This window comes from Leishmania martiniquensis, chromosome 33 (assembly GCF_017916325.1).
Source record: "Leishmania martiniquensis isolate LSCM1 chromosome 33, whole genome shotgun sequence".
Lineage (NCBI taxonomy): Eukaryota > Euglenozoa > Kinetoplastea > Trypanosomatida > Trypanosomatidae > Leishmania > Leishmania martiniquensis.
Window position 1 is genome coordinate 808,070 of NC_090168.1, and position 13,073 is coordinate 821,142.

The following is a 13,073-nucleotide window of genomic DNA, read 5'->3' on the forward strand; positions in this document are numbered from 1 at the left end:
CGAAGCCGCGGCGAGATTTGCTCCCCAAATGTGGAGGAGCGCATGCGGCCAACAGGAACGCCGGGCACTCACATCACGTTCTTCTTCTCCCCTCACGCTTTCTCGCCTCTCACAACACAGTCGCCCTCGAACGTTTTCTTCGGTTCGCTGGGGGCGGTGGTGGGCCCTCGCGGCCCCCTTAGCTGTGGTGCCCGCTGCTTTAAAACAAAGCAGCGCGTTAGCCTTGCTTTCCTGTAGTTTTTACTCCTGCGCGAAGGCGAAAATTGGCTTTTCCATCCCGCACGCACGCTTGAGGAGCTTTTATGAACAATAGAAGGGTTTTCTCCGCCCCGCTTTTGCCGTGGGTGATGGGTTTCTGGCGGACAAAGCCGCCCATAAATGAATATCATTGCTTCCAGCTTGATATGCCTGTTATAAACGTGTGTAAGGGCGTGTTTCTCTAGCACTGGAATTTTTCCGGCCCCCTTAATATGAAGATCCCCTTTAAGTAGTAGCGCTTTTTGGGCGCGAAAAGGGGCCTTTTTGGGCCTTTGCCATGCGCGGCTGGGGTTTCTCGCCTTGTCCGGCGCCAAACGCCGAGCCGCTTCTGGAGGTGCCGACCTGGGGCCGAGCACCCGCGATGTGGGGAGAGGGGTGGCCAGCGGTGCAGCGCCACGGATGCCGGCGGCCAGGCCCTGTGTAGCGCTGCGTCGCCGCAAGGTGCGGCGGTGCGCAGGCTTCGTGCCATGCATTTGGTGGGCGGAGTGTCGGCGCCACGCGGGTGCACCTCGCCCGGCCCTGGCACCGCCTGCTGGTGTGGGCGCCCCCCTGCGCACCGCCCCGATGCGGATGCAGGCACGTGGCGGCCTGCATGGTGGTGGGGGGCGGTGTGCGGGGCGGGTAGGGCTTTGGGGCAGGGTGGCGTGCTCGGATGGCGGGGCCGGCGCACTGCTGCGAGGGGTGTCGGCGCGGTTGTTTTGCACGAGTCGATGGGGTGCGCGGCTGTTCAAATTGGGCTCTTCGGGGCCGCCGTGGTATGGAAGTGGACTTCCTTATTCCGAACAGAGTCGCTGAAAGATGCCAACGTTCGTGCGATAGGTTGTTTTGCAGCCGGAACTGGTGGGCGGAGGGTGGATCTTGGGAGTAATGTGTGGAGCCTGGTGTGGAATGTTGAGTTTATATTCGGTTGTTTCTGAAGAGGGAATTCTGAAATGGTGAATGGTGGAACGGGGGGGGGGAGGCGGCTTTGCGGTGGAAGAGGAAAAGGGCTACAGTAATGGGGGCGGAAAGGGTGCTGGGATCCAATATTCATAGGCCGAGAAAGCAATATATATGTATATATGTGTGTTAGTTTCTTGTTTTTCTCATGAAGCTGGGCTGTGATGGCTTCAGGGAGGTAGGCTGTGGGGATGCTGGCTTCATTCCTTCATTTTGCTTACGGGTGGGGAGAAGAGAGCTTGGGAATCGCGGGTGCGGCATGCCTCCCGGGGGCGCGTATCGCAAGGGCCGGCTGAGGTCAAGACCTCTCGGGTGTTGGAAATGGCATGTGATAGGTAGAAAGGGTTTCGTAGATACACTAATGCTGTTAAGCCTGTGGTGCTGAAGACTGTTTTGGAGGCTAGAGCTGATCATTAAATGGGGCTCTGGGGACTCGGTGTATTGCATATCTTTCTTACAATCGCCTAGATTTCGGCATCCATCCAATGGACGACTAGCTGTTGGTGGAGTGATTTCTGCTGCCGTGGCTGAAGTAATTCTGGAAATGAACGAGTGTGAAGAGAGGGTGAGCCTTTTCTTTTCCTTTTCAACTGTGGGTTGTAAGAAGCGATACGTGCAGTGGCTATGTGGGATCATCCCTTTGCTTGAGATGGCGGGGCTTGCTTTCACTTGCATCTGAAAGCGCTCGTTTTTGCAGAGCATTCTCTGAGCCCTTTCTTCTCCCTTTTAGCTAAAAAAGTAGCAAAGAGGAACAGTGAGCGAAAACAAAGGCCAGAAGCCGGAGACAGCGGTGGGCTACTTCGGTCGCTGCCCAGTGGGACAGACGAAGTTTATACGCATTGGATTCCTCGCGGCTCGACCGTAGTGGGCGAGGCCCTTAATGATTTGCGGCAGGCGGGCAACCTGCTTGTGCGGCCCATGCAGAAATCTGGACATGGCAAGGCTACCGAGTGCATCGGCAGCGCTAATAGCTGGCGTAGGTATTCAGCTATTTGGGATGGCTGCAGCCGCGCAAGTTAATCACAGGGAAGTGGAGCGGAGCTATTCTATACGGGTGAGAGACGCCCTGAATCTAGTGACTTGGAGCTTCAGTTAAAAGCTTGTCGTCGTCGTGGAAAGGAAGGTGGCCCCACTATCATCCGCTATTCACATTTTAGGACCTGAGTGAACTCCATTCGAGATCGCTGAAGGCCACACTGCTTTTCCTGGAGGCTCCTGGCTTGCAGCCATTCGAAGCTCATAAGGCGACTGAAATCGCCGAGGCCGCAAGGTCTCTTAGTGCCACCTCTATTCTGGTCAAGACATGAGTCGCTGCTCTGTTTTGGGACGCTCACGCGGAAGGGTATAAGGTTTCTGCGGAGGCCGGATCAAAGTATCATGGCCGTCATTGGGACTGAGCTCTTGGTGCGATGCCGGCAGAAAGTGGTTGCTCAAGGGGATATCGAACCTGCTGCTGATTTAGGGAACTTCGAGTAATAGGGACGGTGTCAGCTACGCGCGGGATGAGAATCATGCGCATTATCTTGAAGGTGGAGAAGTGCATGCTTGACATGACGTACAAATTCAGAGAAGACGGGGAAGCCTAGGCTCTTCAATATATTCCCGTTCTGGACATCAGATTGCGAGGCGTCACTTCACCAAGCCCTCTAGTTTCTTCCTTGTCGTTCCTATCTCCATGTTGGGCTTGAAAAAAAAAACTGGTGGGATGCATGCTCAGCGAGCTCGAGTTTTTAGGCTTTCTCCTCTCCAAGTCGGGGGATTCGGGGGGGGGGGTGAAGCATGTGCTACGATTTGACAGGGCCTCAGCAACACAGCCATGTATCAGGAGCTTCCCTTCCCGTGCTCATGTCGGACCTGAGAGCTTCAAAGCTCTGAAGGAGGATCTCAACGTTGACGGAAAGAGACATTGTGGGGACTGGAAAACCTTGCAGGTCGATGAATTGATAATCGGCTAGAGTGTGCTGAATACCGCCATTGTCCCCTTATGGCTACATCACGCCTTTAGCTTTCTCCTTGTAACAAGAACTGCAGTCGTTTTCTCCAGCAAACGCTGGTTAGACGGGTGCTACCGGCACACAACTTACACTGCTATTTTCTCGCACTTCAGAGGACTGGCGGAAAGTTAGCCTTAATACAATGTGGTGTTTCTCAGTGGAGGCATTGCCATCAGAAAACTCGAGGAGCAAAAAAAAACAGGAGGGTAAGATCCTCTTTTGCTTTGCTTGCTGTTTTCCACGTGACCTGTTTCGAAGCGAAAAGCGAAGCGGCAGTCGTTCGTCTCCTTTCGACGCTCTCATTTGCTCCATACTTCTCATGTTTTCTTCTAGAACTGCATGCAAAACTGTTTCGAGAATAGTGTACATTTCAAACCCGATGCTCTACTTCTCTCTCCAAACCAACTGACAGTTATACCTCTCACAGCCATTTGCCAAGTACCCCAAGAACAATGGACCTTTTACCCAAATATCTCAACGAGTTGCAGGACTCCAGCAAAACGAAGAGGTGTGCAGCATACAAGAAAATACATGAACAAATAAAAGCAGAGAAGGGGAGGCTATCAAAAGATACAGAGTTTTCCATTATCCGGGCATGCTTGAAAGGATTCGAGGATTCCTCAGAGCGCTCCCGAGAAGAGGCGGTACTGATAACGACCGAGCTCTTACCAGGTCAAGACACAAGTATTTTGGACTGGGTACTTCCTTCTGTTGTGACACGCATTGGGATCGTCCCTGTTGCTGAAGAGAGTGAAGAGATCAGGCTTCTTCTTCTTCGACTCGGGATGGCTTGCATGACGTGCTTTCCGCACGACATCGGACCACGGAACTACATCGACTTTTTTTTGGTACTACTAGAGAATTGCTTTCGCGACCCTTTTCCAGACCTCAAGAAGGAAGCGTGCAAGGCAGTTTGCCAGCTGTGCTCCATCGAGCCCAAGCAAGTAAAAGCAATCAGCACACCGCTGGCGAAGGCCCTGAAAGATTCCTGTGTTCTACACAAGCACAGTGCTGTACGGTGCGAGGCGGCGCAGGCGCTTGCTGTCTTGTTTCGATGCGGAGCTGCCGAGGCGCTGAGAGACGGGAAAGACGAGCCCGAGAACAGGACAATGGCGTCGGAGTTGTTTGTCCTGTGCAATGATCATAGCGAGCCAGTTCGACTAGCAGTCCTTTCAGTCTTGTCATGCGCGTTGCTGGATATCAAGGAGCGGCTAGAGATGCACGCTAAGTACCTACCTCATCTCTTACTTCTTGTGACTGATTCGTTCGACGCTGTCCGCAACACGGCACGCCGAGTTTTGGAGCGGGTCGGGCAACTTCACATGATCGATAACGAAGACAACCGAATCGACATGGAAAATAGGCACATCACTATGAAAGATATTGAGTGGTATGGCGATGACGAGTACCCTTCCATGGCGCTCATGACGGCGTCGGCAGAGCATTGCGACATCTTTCAGAGCCGCCCCAGCTTGGGAAGTCGCTACGTTGTTGCTGCGTCTGCTCGGGGTTTCCTCGATAAGATTCTAGGTGATATTACCACTGTCGACTGGGCGATTCCTTTTTCCACGAATAACCGTAAGGTAGTCGCACTCAAGTTATTGTGGACCACCATCTTCTACTGTGAGAAGTCCTGCGTGCAGTTCACTGAGCGTATTCTGAGCGCTGTTTACAAGGCGTTCGCCGACGAAAACGTCGAGGTCAAACAGGAGGCGACGTTTTGTGTTGAGGTGCTGGGGAAGTTCCTTGTCCCTGAGCAATACTTGCCGCTTCTCATCGCCAAGCCTGCCGTGAACGGTGGCCCATACGAGGATGTGTCTTTTATCGAAACGTCACGCGGCAAAACGGTGGTGCTCACTTCCGTTGATGATGCGTGCAGGCCAACGCCGACGCTATTCTCGACCGCAGCTGTGATGGTTAAGTGCTCGATTCTTCAAACACTGGCGTACCTTATCGAGGGCTCCAAAGAGAAGCTGACACCGGCTCACTCTACTCAAATCATTCAAGCCTTGACAACAAGCGATTTGATCGAATGTGAGAACGAACGTCTTCTGGCTGCGCTCCTTGACACACTACAGAAAGTCATCACCGTCTTTGTGGCAAAGGGCTTCATCGCCTCCCCGGAATACCCTCTACCCGAGGGCGTGCTCAGCAATCCGAAGCAGAGAACGCTGGATTCTATTATTCTTTATGCTTTGCTGCGTATTAAGAGCACTGAGATGCCTGCTATTCAGCTGAAGGCTGGTGAAGCAGTAACGATGCTATCAACACTGGTGACGGGCTCACTTACGGGTATCTACACCCAGCATGCTGGGCGATTGCTGTTCCGGTACGGGGCGGCGCTTCCGGTGAGCGCTTTCAGGGATCTAGTACTGAATGCGGACAGCGTTGGCACGCTCGGCAGAGTACTCACAGACATTTTTGAAGCCCGACTTACGGAAGTCAACTTCGCTGTTAGAGTCACAGAGGAGCTGCGGTACTTTACTGTCCTGGAAAAGCTTCTGTGGAGCAGAACTGAGGCCTTTACGCCCAGCGAGACCAGTGAGTTGCTGCGCGCCGTCGTCCTCCCATTGGCAAGCTTTCAGCCAGGCAACACTGCTCACCTTTTTCGTAAAGTGGCTGTGAACTGCCTGTGCGCTCTCCTCGACCCGGCGTACTGCGATGCCCTACAGGCGGAGATGGCGGCGGATAACAACAGCTTATCTACTAGGATCATAAACGCCTGGTGCGCAGCTTCCGATGCCGACGACGGCGAAATGCGACTTGTTTGTATGTCAGCCCTTGGCGAGGTCTGTCGCTTGCCAATGGTGAAAGGCACCGCACATGAGATTATTCAATCCGTGCTTCTGCGCTTCGATGATGCAAACGATGTGATCCGCCTGCGTACCTCCAACGAGCTGGTCCGGCTTCTTGCCGAAGGTTGGGGCACGTCACCATTTGTCATGGAGGAGATATCGACTCAAGCGGTACCCCTCGTGAAGAAGATGCTTGTCTACCTAGATGACACAGAGGAGACAATCGGCATCCGTCCTTCTTTGAGGGAGGCCTTGAAAAGGCTGGGTGATGTTTCGCCACATATTGTTGTTGACCTAGCTCGGTCGGCGTTGGGGCGTCATGCGGAGAGACACTACTGCCAAGACATATTAAACTACCTGGAAGCAAAGCACTAGATGCCACGTTGTTTCTGTTTGCTCACCCTTATTTGTTCAACCAACATAGGCTGACACTCTCGGTCTTTATGGGAAACGTTTAGAAAGGGAAACAGGGGAGTCTGTTGATGTACAACGCCTATATTTTTTAACATCTCACTCCTTCTGCTCGGCGTATTCACCGCAGTGCTGCGAGGACTTCAATCTGCCAATGACTGACACGAGCGGAAGCCCTTGAAACCCCTTTCTTCTTTGGCCAGGTACCCTTCGCCCCTGATGACCAGGGGACGCCGCCGTGAGGGCGGCATCCCAGTCCGGCGGATGCGCTCTGTCGAGCGGCCTGGCAGCCTCCCCCTCCTTATCCTCTGCCAAACGCCGAGCCGCTTCTGGAGGTGCCGACCTGGTGCCGAGCACCCGCGACGTGGGAAGAGGGGTGGCCAGCGGTGCAGCGCCACGGATGCCGGCGGCCAGGCTCTGTGTAGCGCTGCGTCGCCGCAAGGTGCGGCGGTGCGCAGGCTTCGTGCCATGCATTTGGTGGGCGGAGTGTCGGCGTCACGCGGGTGCACCTCGCCCGGCCCTGGCACTGCCTGCTGGTGTGGGGCGCCCCCCTGCGCACCGCCCCGATGCGGATGCAGGCACGTGGCGGCCTGCATGGCGGGGGTGTCCACGCGGCTGCTTTGCACGAGTCGATGGGGTGTGCGGCTGCCCCGGTGAGGCTCTTCATGATTTCTGTGGCTGAGGAAAGTGCCTCTATAAGCAACAAAAAACCTTTTCGTGGACTTGTCGCTCGTGCTGACCGTCTGCATCCACACTTCTTCTTTGACGTACTCACACAACCGCACACTTATAGGAGCCACTCACATCCTTTCTCTCACCACCTTTTTAACCGACAGTGCGCAGATAGAGATGCTCGGTCGTTCCTTCCTGTGCGCGCAGCGCAAGATCCCGTTCTACCCGATCAATCCGAAGAACCCTCTGGTCTTCTTCGACATCTCGATCGGGTCGCAGCCGGCGGGTCGGGTCGAGATGGAACTCTTCAAAGACGTTGTGCCGAAGACGGCCGAGAACTTCCGCGCGCTATGCACCGGTGAGAAGGGTGTTGGGCGCTCTGGCAAGCCTCTCTGTTTCAAGGGAAGCCGCTTTCACCGCATCATTCCGCAGTTCATGTGCCAAGGTGGCGATTTCACTGCTGGCAACGGCACCGGTGGCGAGTCGATCTACGGTCACAAGTTTCCTGATGAGTCATTTGCGGGACGCGCTGGGAAGCACTTTGGTCCAGGAACGCTGTCCATGGCCAACGCTGGCCCGAACACAAACGGCTCTCAGTTCTTCATCTGCACCGCTCCCACCGAGTGGTTGGACGGAAAGCACGTCGTGTTTGGCCAGGTCACCAAGGGCTACGATGTCATCTCTAAAGTGGAGGTGCAGGGCAGCCAATCTGGTGCAACCCGCCAGCCCATCACGATCACTGACTGTGGTGAAGTCAAGCAAGAGTAGGCAAGCTGCGTATTGTCATCGCTACACATGAGACGAGCTGAGATAAATTGAGTGGCGGTGCCTGGAGCGTTTTTTTCTCTTTCAGTGTCTAACTCTATTACAGTTCACATAAAGCCGACTCTAGGAATTTCTCTCTTCGCTTTTGTGGATGAAAAGAACGGCATTACAGATTAGCGACATTGCACTTGCAAAGGACACTGACATCACGGACTCCCTTGCTTGGTGCCGGCTCCATTTGATCCGGCGTACTTAGGCGCGCATATCTTGTCGAGTAGCCAGCGGGTGCCAAGCGTACCAGGCGTAGGGTCCTCGAGCTCTTCTAGACTTTCCCTTCATTTCGCTCTAGGTGTCATTCTTCTGCTTCCTTGCTCGTCGCCTTCGACTTTTTTTCGTTCATACCGTCTCTTGTACTTAGCTGAGGCGGCACACTGCCACCGCGCGAAGAATGGAGAAGGATCTTGACGCGGAACGGGCGAATATCGAGATCGCGGCAGAGGAGGTTGCGGAGGCGAAGCAGTACCTCATCGATCTCGACCGCCGAAAGAACCAGTATCGCGAGGCGCGCCGAAAAATACTCTCAACACAACCTGAGGAGGACTTATGGATACTGAGTGGCGGCTCTACGTTTGTGTCGTGCGAGCTGAGCCACTCTGATACACTCAAGTACTTCGAATGGCGCTTGCAGCAGTGCGATAACGAGATCGAGGAGGCACGAGAAGACTTGAAATTGAAAGTCGCAGCTCTGGCAGAGCTGGAGGGAGCTGACAGTGCCTTGGCGCGCCTTTATGAAGGGTTCAAGCTGAAGGAGATGCCATGAATCAGGCTGCGGAGACTGTCTTCTGGAGGTTGCGAGAAAAACAAACCAGATCTCAGAGCGGCTGCTTTACAAGTTCTCTAAATCTCGACTGAACGCTGTTTCATGTCGACCGAGAAAAGCTCGTAAGGAGAGTACGGCGACACCTCACTGTTGTCGGCCGAGATTGTCATGGGAGAGGGCGGTCGCACGTCGAGCACTGCGAAATTGTTGCAGTGGTCATAATGGGTTCTCTATTACCTACCGCTACTTTCTCTCTTCTGCTGACTTCTCGTTCCCCTTTGCTGCTTTGCCATACGCCTGCGAAAGCCTCCGGGCTTCTCCGCGCTCCGACATGGCATTCCAGTTTCCACGCGGAGCTGAGCTTCTCTTTGTCACTCAGTATCTGCTGCAGTTCGACGATACTGTAAAGTTCAAGCTGAGTCATGAAGGCCGGCGTACCATGCTGCAGGTTTCTACCGTCAACATCCCTCCATTCAGCTATACCGCCGTAGACTTTGCGGACGAGTCTGAGGGCCCGCAAAGGGTTGCAGCTGGAAACCCGCAGGCGACGTCGTGGGCTGTAAACGCTGCCTTTTTCACTAGTGTTCTCAGCTGCTTCAGTGGCCTCTCTCCCATCACTCTCGAGATCGCAGACGACCTCGCATGTGCCTTTCTCTATCAGAAAAAGGAAGACAACTCCGGTGTGCAGGTAGCGCAGGTCGGGGCTCTCCACGACCTTGGACCAAAGCTCCTTGTCGATCACGATGTGGGGGTACTCTACACCATTTCCGACATTCGGAACTTTGGAGTGGTTGTCCGCTCCATCTGCGCTGATGACGACGATCAATGTGACGTGTTTCTTCAACGCGTTTCGCCGACGGAGTGCGAGCTGGTCATGAAAACGAGCACCGTCACCTCGTCACTGCAGCTCTCGTTGAATGAGCACGATAACGTATCCAAGCACCTGGAGGGGTCGGCACGTTGCTCTGATTTGCAAGAGTACGCGCTCCTCTGCACACGGATGATGAAGCTGGCAGACAAGGCCTCTCTCATGCTGGGGTTCGGATCTGACGGCATTGCCCTTTTACGGTTTGAGTGGTTCACGGAGCGAGGCAGTCGCACAGCTAACTTGTTCTTCTGTGCCTCCTAGGCGGGCTTCGCTTTGGCACTAGATTCCTTCGCCCTCTCACTCTGTGCTCTATCACTCTTCTTAGAGTCTTGTACTGTTCTGAAAAGCAAAACGTGTACGCTTGACCAACATAAACCACTTGCCCTATTGCATCTGCCGATGGGTGGTCTTGGCCGCCCACGAGAGAAACCCTCATCCATGTTCGGAGAGCGTCGAGTCACGGCACTGATTCCAGAAGAGGAGCGTATCTGCATGCATGACTCTTCACCTCCGCCTCCTATCGCCTTTGATCTCTTCTCCGATTATGAAGAAGTAGCGGCTCTAATCACTTAGGGTCTCAGGCAAGCGCAACTCTCATTTAGCGGTAAATCACTGATGCAGAGGAGGCCGCTTGCAGTTCAACTAGGAGACATCCACGGCGTAGTCGTCTACCACGTCGCGGCGTTAGCTCCCGAGAAGCTGTGCGCTGCTTTTGAGAAGTTTGGCAAGACAAGCGTTGTTCACAGCTTCGTGCTCACTGACGGCAACTACGCCACCGTCGTCTTCTTTGCGGATTCGCTGAGCTGTGCGGTTTGCTACGCGTCGCTCTCGCAACTGGCAGACGAGTCTGAGAATATTGGCATTGCTGATGTCGGATGGATTCACGAAAACGGCGTTGACGCCTTTGCGAGGCGACCCTATGTGAGGCACAAGTACACCCCTGCTGTCTCCACTGTGGGCGATGGTGGCGCCGCATCTAACGGCTACTTGGTTGTGTATTGGAAAGATGTGGCGGAACCCGACCGGCGCGAGATTTCTCAAATGGCGCGCTCGTCGGCTGTCGAGGTGTTTGAAGACCGAAAGGAAGGCGGTCGGTCGTTTCTGCGCTTTCTCTCTGAGGATGCTGCAAACGCTTTCCATTCCGACGTACTGTCGCGATTCACTGCGATGAGGCGGTCCCTCTCGTATGCCGACGCTACAGACTTTTCACTTGCCAAGGGAGCTGGGTGAAAACGAACCCGACTGACCGGGAGTACACACACACACACACACACACACACACACACACGAGGGAATCCCTCATCGCAAGCCTTTCGCAATCTTCGCAGTCGCTTTTTCCCTCGTGTCGAGTAGCGCACTTTCACTTCAGGCTCGCACACGTGGGGGGAGCGTTGAAGAGCGAAAACAGAAGAATGCTGTAGGCAGAGGCCGACGACATCACTGCCCAAACTTTGCATGTGCCTTCCCAAGTGAAAAAGAGCGGGAGGGTATCTATGAATGGGCTATACTGCACGGGGCTGTGGCACTTGCCAACTACTCTGTGTATTCGCTACCACCTTGCTCACTCTCCTGAATGCGCATCTTTGTGATTTACGTACTTCTCGATCTCCGAGCACTTGCTGCTAAGAGCTGTGGCTTGAAGAGAAGCTGCATGATGGGGCGACATCGCGTTGCGTTAGTTTCTGATTTCTTCTTTCCCGGGTTCGGCGGAGTGGAGGTGCACATCTACAATTTAGCCCTATGCCTGATGCGAAGAGGGCACAAGGTCATCATAATCACCCGTGCCTATGGAGACCGCGTTGGGATTCGCTATTACACAAATGGACTGAAGGTGTATTATCTGCCGATACTGGCTGCAAAGCTGCCTCCGGGATCTGTGACGCTACCGACATGGCTCGGTGCGTTTCCAATGCTGCGCACTACCTTCATTCGTGAGCGCATCACAGTCGTACATGGTCATCAGACCACTTCCAACCTGTGCCACGAGGCGATGTTCCACGCTGGTACCATGGGCATAAAGACGTGTTTCACCGACCACTCGCTTTTTGGGTTTGCCGACGCGGCGTCCATCAATATCAACAAGGTGCTTGTGTGGAGCCTTCGTACCGTTGACCAGGTCATCTGCGTCAGCAACACTTCCCGCGAGAACACCGTTCTGCGTGCGCGGATTGCACCTCAGCGGGCAAGCGTCATCCCGAACGCTACCGACACCTCCGCATTCACCCCGCCCGACGATCTCAAGTACAAGTCTTGGGCGTCCAAGATCGACAAAGAAGGGTTGACCATTGTCGTCATCACCCGCCTTGTGTATCGCAAAGGCGCGGACCTCTTTGTCGATGTCATCCCTGAGATCTGTCGGCGCCATCCGAAGATTAAGTGGGTGATCGGCGGCGACGGACCGCGCCGCTCGCAGCTTGAGCAAATGATTGAGCGGCACAATCTGATGGACCGTGTGAAGATGCTCGGTGCACTAAAGCACTCCGAGATAAAGAGTGTCTTGAACCAGGGCCAGATCTTCCTGAATTGCAGCCTGACTGAGGCATTTTGCATTGCACTCATCGAGGCGGCATCGTGCGGTTTGCTGTGCGTGTCAACGAAAGTTGGAGGTGTCCCGGAAGTTCTTCCGCCGCCGATGTTGCTTCTGGCGGATGCCGACCCATCCTCCATCATTGCCGCCTTAGAGGAAGCCATTAGTGACGTGCCGCACCACTCTCCATGGACATTGCACGACAACTGCAAGCAGTTCTACAGCTGGGACTGGGTGGCGGAGCGTACCGAGCGCGTCTACGACCGCATTATGGAAATGCCAACGCTGTCCCTCTACGAACGGCTGATGAACTACGCGTCTGTCGGGCCGCTGTTTGGAATTGTATGCTGGACGCTGTGCTCATTGGATTGGGTTCTGTATAAATTGATGGAATACTGGATTCCAACGGAAACCATCGACATTGCGCCGGACTTCCCTATGTCCTCTTACCTTCGCAACAGGGAGAAGATCATGAAGAGCAACGACGAGTAGGCGGCTGCTCTGGTCTTTTCTTTGTCGTCTTCTGCGCCCTGACCGTTTGCTTTACTTTCTGTGGCATTCTCATACAACGCCGCTGATCACCCAGTAGTATGCTGCCTTTGCTCTCTTAGGCGCGCCGGCTCATTCTACCTCCCCCAGCTACCCTCAAACAGCAAGCGAACTGCCGTGCACCCGCAGAGAGAGAGGGCCTACAAGCTGATGTGCGGGCGTGCCTTTTTCCACGTGGATGTGGGCGGTACAGGATGAACAGGCTGTTGCACAGCCACAGACGAGAGCGAGGTCCTCGTTCCTTGCCTGCTCTTGAAAGGCTACCAGCGACAGTCGACGTAGCGGCGCAGCTCTCTATTCTCTTCGGACATCTTTCCTCTATCTCCTCCCATATCGACGCCCGCGCAACCCTCACGCTACATAATCCCACCCTTGTGGAGGGCATTGCCTCTCAGGGGGACTTCACTCCAGGTGCTTAACACATTCGCAGGCTGTGCCCTTTTCTTTTTCGCCTTGTAAACTTCAACGAAAATTA

At 54.4% G+C, this 13,073-nt stretch overlaps 6 protein-coding genes across 6 annotated transcripts; all 6 read left to right on the forward strand.

Annotated features, from left to right (window-relative positions):
• Positions 1–3,643: 3,643 nt before the first annotated feature.
• LSCM1_02664 (uncharacterized protein) lies at positions 3,644–6,361 on the forward strand (the record flags this gene model as incomplete). Its single annotated transcript, XM_067320241.1, has 1 exon — positions 3,644–6,361. The coding sequence occupies one exon, from the start codon at positions 3,644–3,646 to the stop codon at positions 6,359–6,361; it is 2,718 nt and encodes a 905-aa protein (XP_067175616.1).
• Positions 6,362–7,246: 885 nt separating this feature from the next.
• Positions 7,247–7,837, forward strand: LSCM1_02665 (uncharacterized protein; the record flags this gene model as incomplete). Its single annotated transcript, XM_067320242.1, has 1 exon — positions 7,247–7,837. One exon carries the CDS (start codon positions 7,247–7,249, stop codon positions 7,835–7,837), a length of 591 nt encoding a protein of 196 aa, XP_067175617.1.
• A 445-nt stretch (positions 7,838–8,282) lies between these two features.
• Positions 8,283–8,654, forward strand: LSCM1_02666 (uncharacterized protein; the record flags this gene model as incomplete). Its single annotated transcript, XM_067320243.1, has 1 exon — positions 8,283–8,654. The coding sequence occupies one exon, from the start codon at positions 8,283–8,285 to the stop codon at positions 8,652–8,654; it is 372 nt and encodes a 123-aa protein (XP_067175618.1).
• Positions 8,655–8,985: 331 nt separating this feature from the next.
• LSCM1_02667 (uncharacterized protein) lies at positions 8,986–9,783 on the forward strand (the record flags this gene model as incomplete). The annotated part of the gene is made up of 1 exon (XM_067320244.1): positions 8,986–9,783. The coding sequence occupies one exon, from the start codon at positions 8,986–8,988 to the stop codon at positions 9,781–9,783; it is 798 nt and encodes a 265-aa protein (XP_067175619.1).
• A 354-nt stretch (positions 9,784–10,137) lies between these two features.
• On the forward strand, positions 10,138–10,752 carry LSCM1_02668 (uncharacterized protein; the record flags this gene model as incomplete). Its single annotated transcript, XM_067320245.1, has 1 exon — positions 10,138–10,752. One exon carries the CDS (start codon positions 10,138–10,140, stop codon positions 10,750–10,752), a length of 615 nt encoding a protein of 204 aa, XP_067175620.1.
• A 343-nt stretch (positions 10,753–11,095) lies between these two features.
• On the forward strand, positions 11,096–12,541 carry LSCM1_02669 (uncharacterized protein; the record flags this gene model as incomplete). Its single annotated transcript, XM_067320246.1, has 1 exon — positions 11,096–12,541. One exon carries the CDS (start codon positions 11,096–11,098, stop codon positions 12,539–12,541), a length of 1,446 nt encoding a protein of 481 aa, XP_067175621.1.
• Positions 12,542–13,073: the final 532 nt, after the last annotated feature.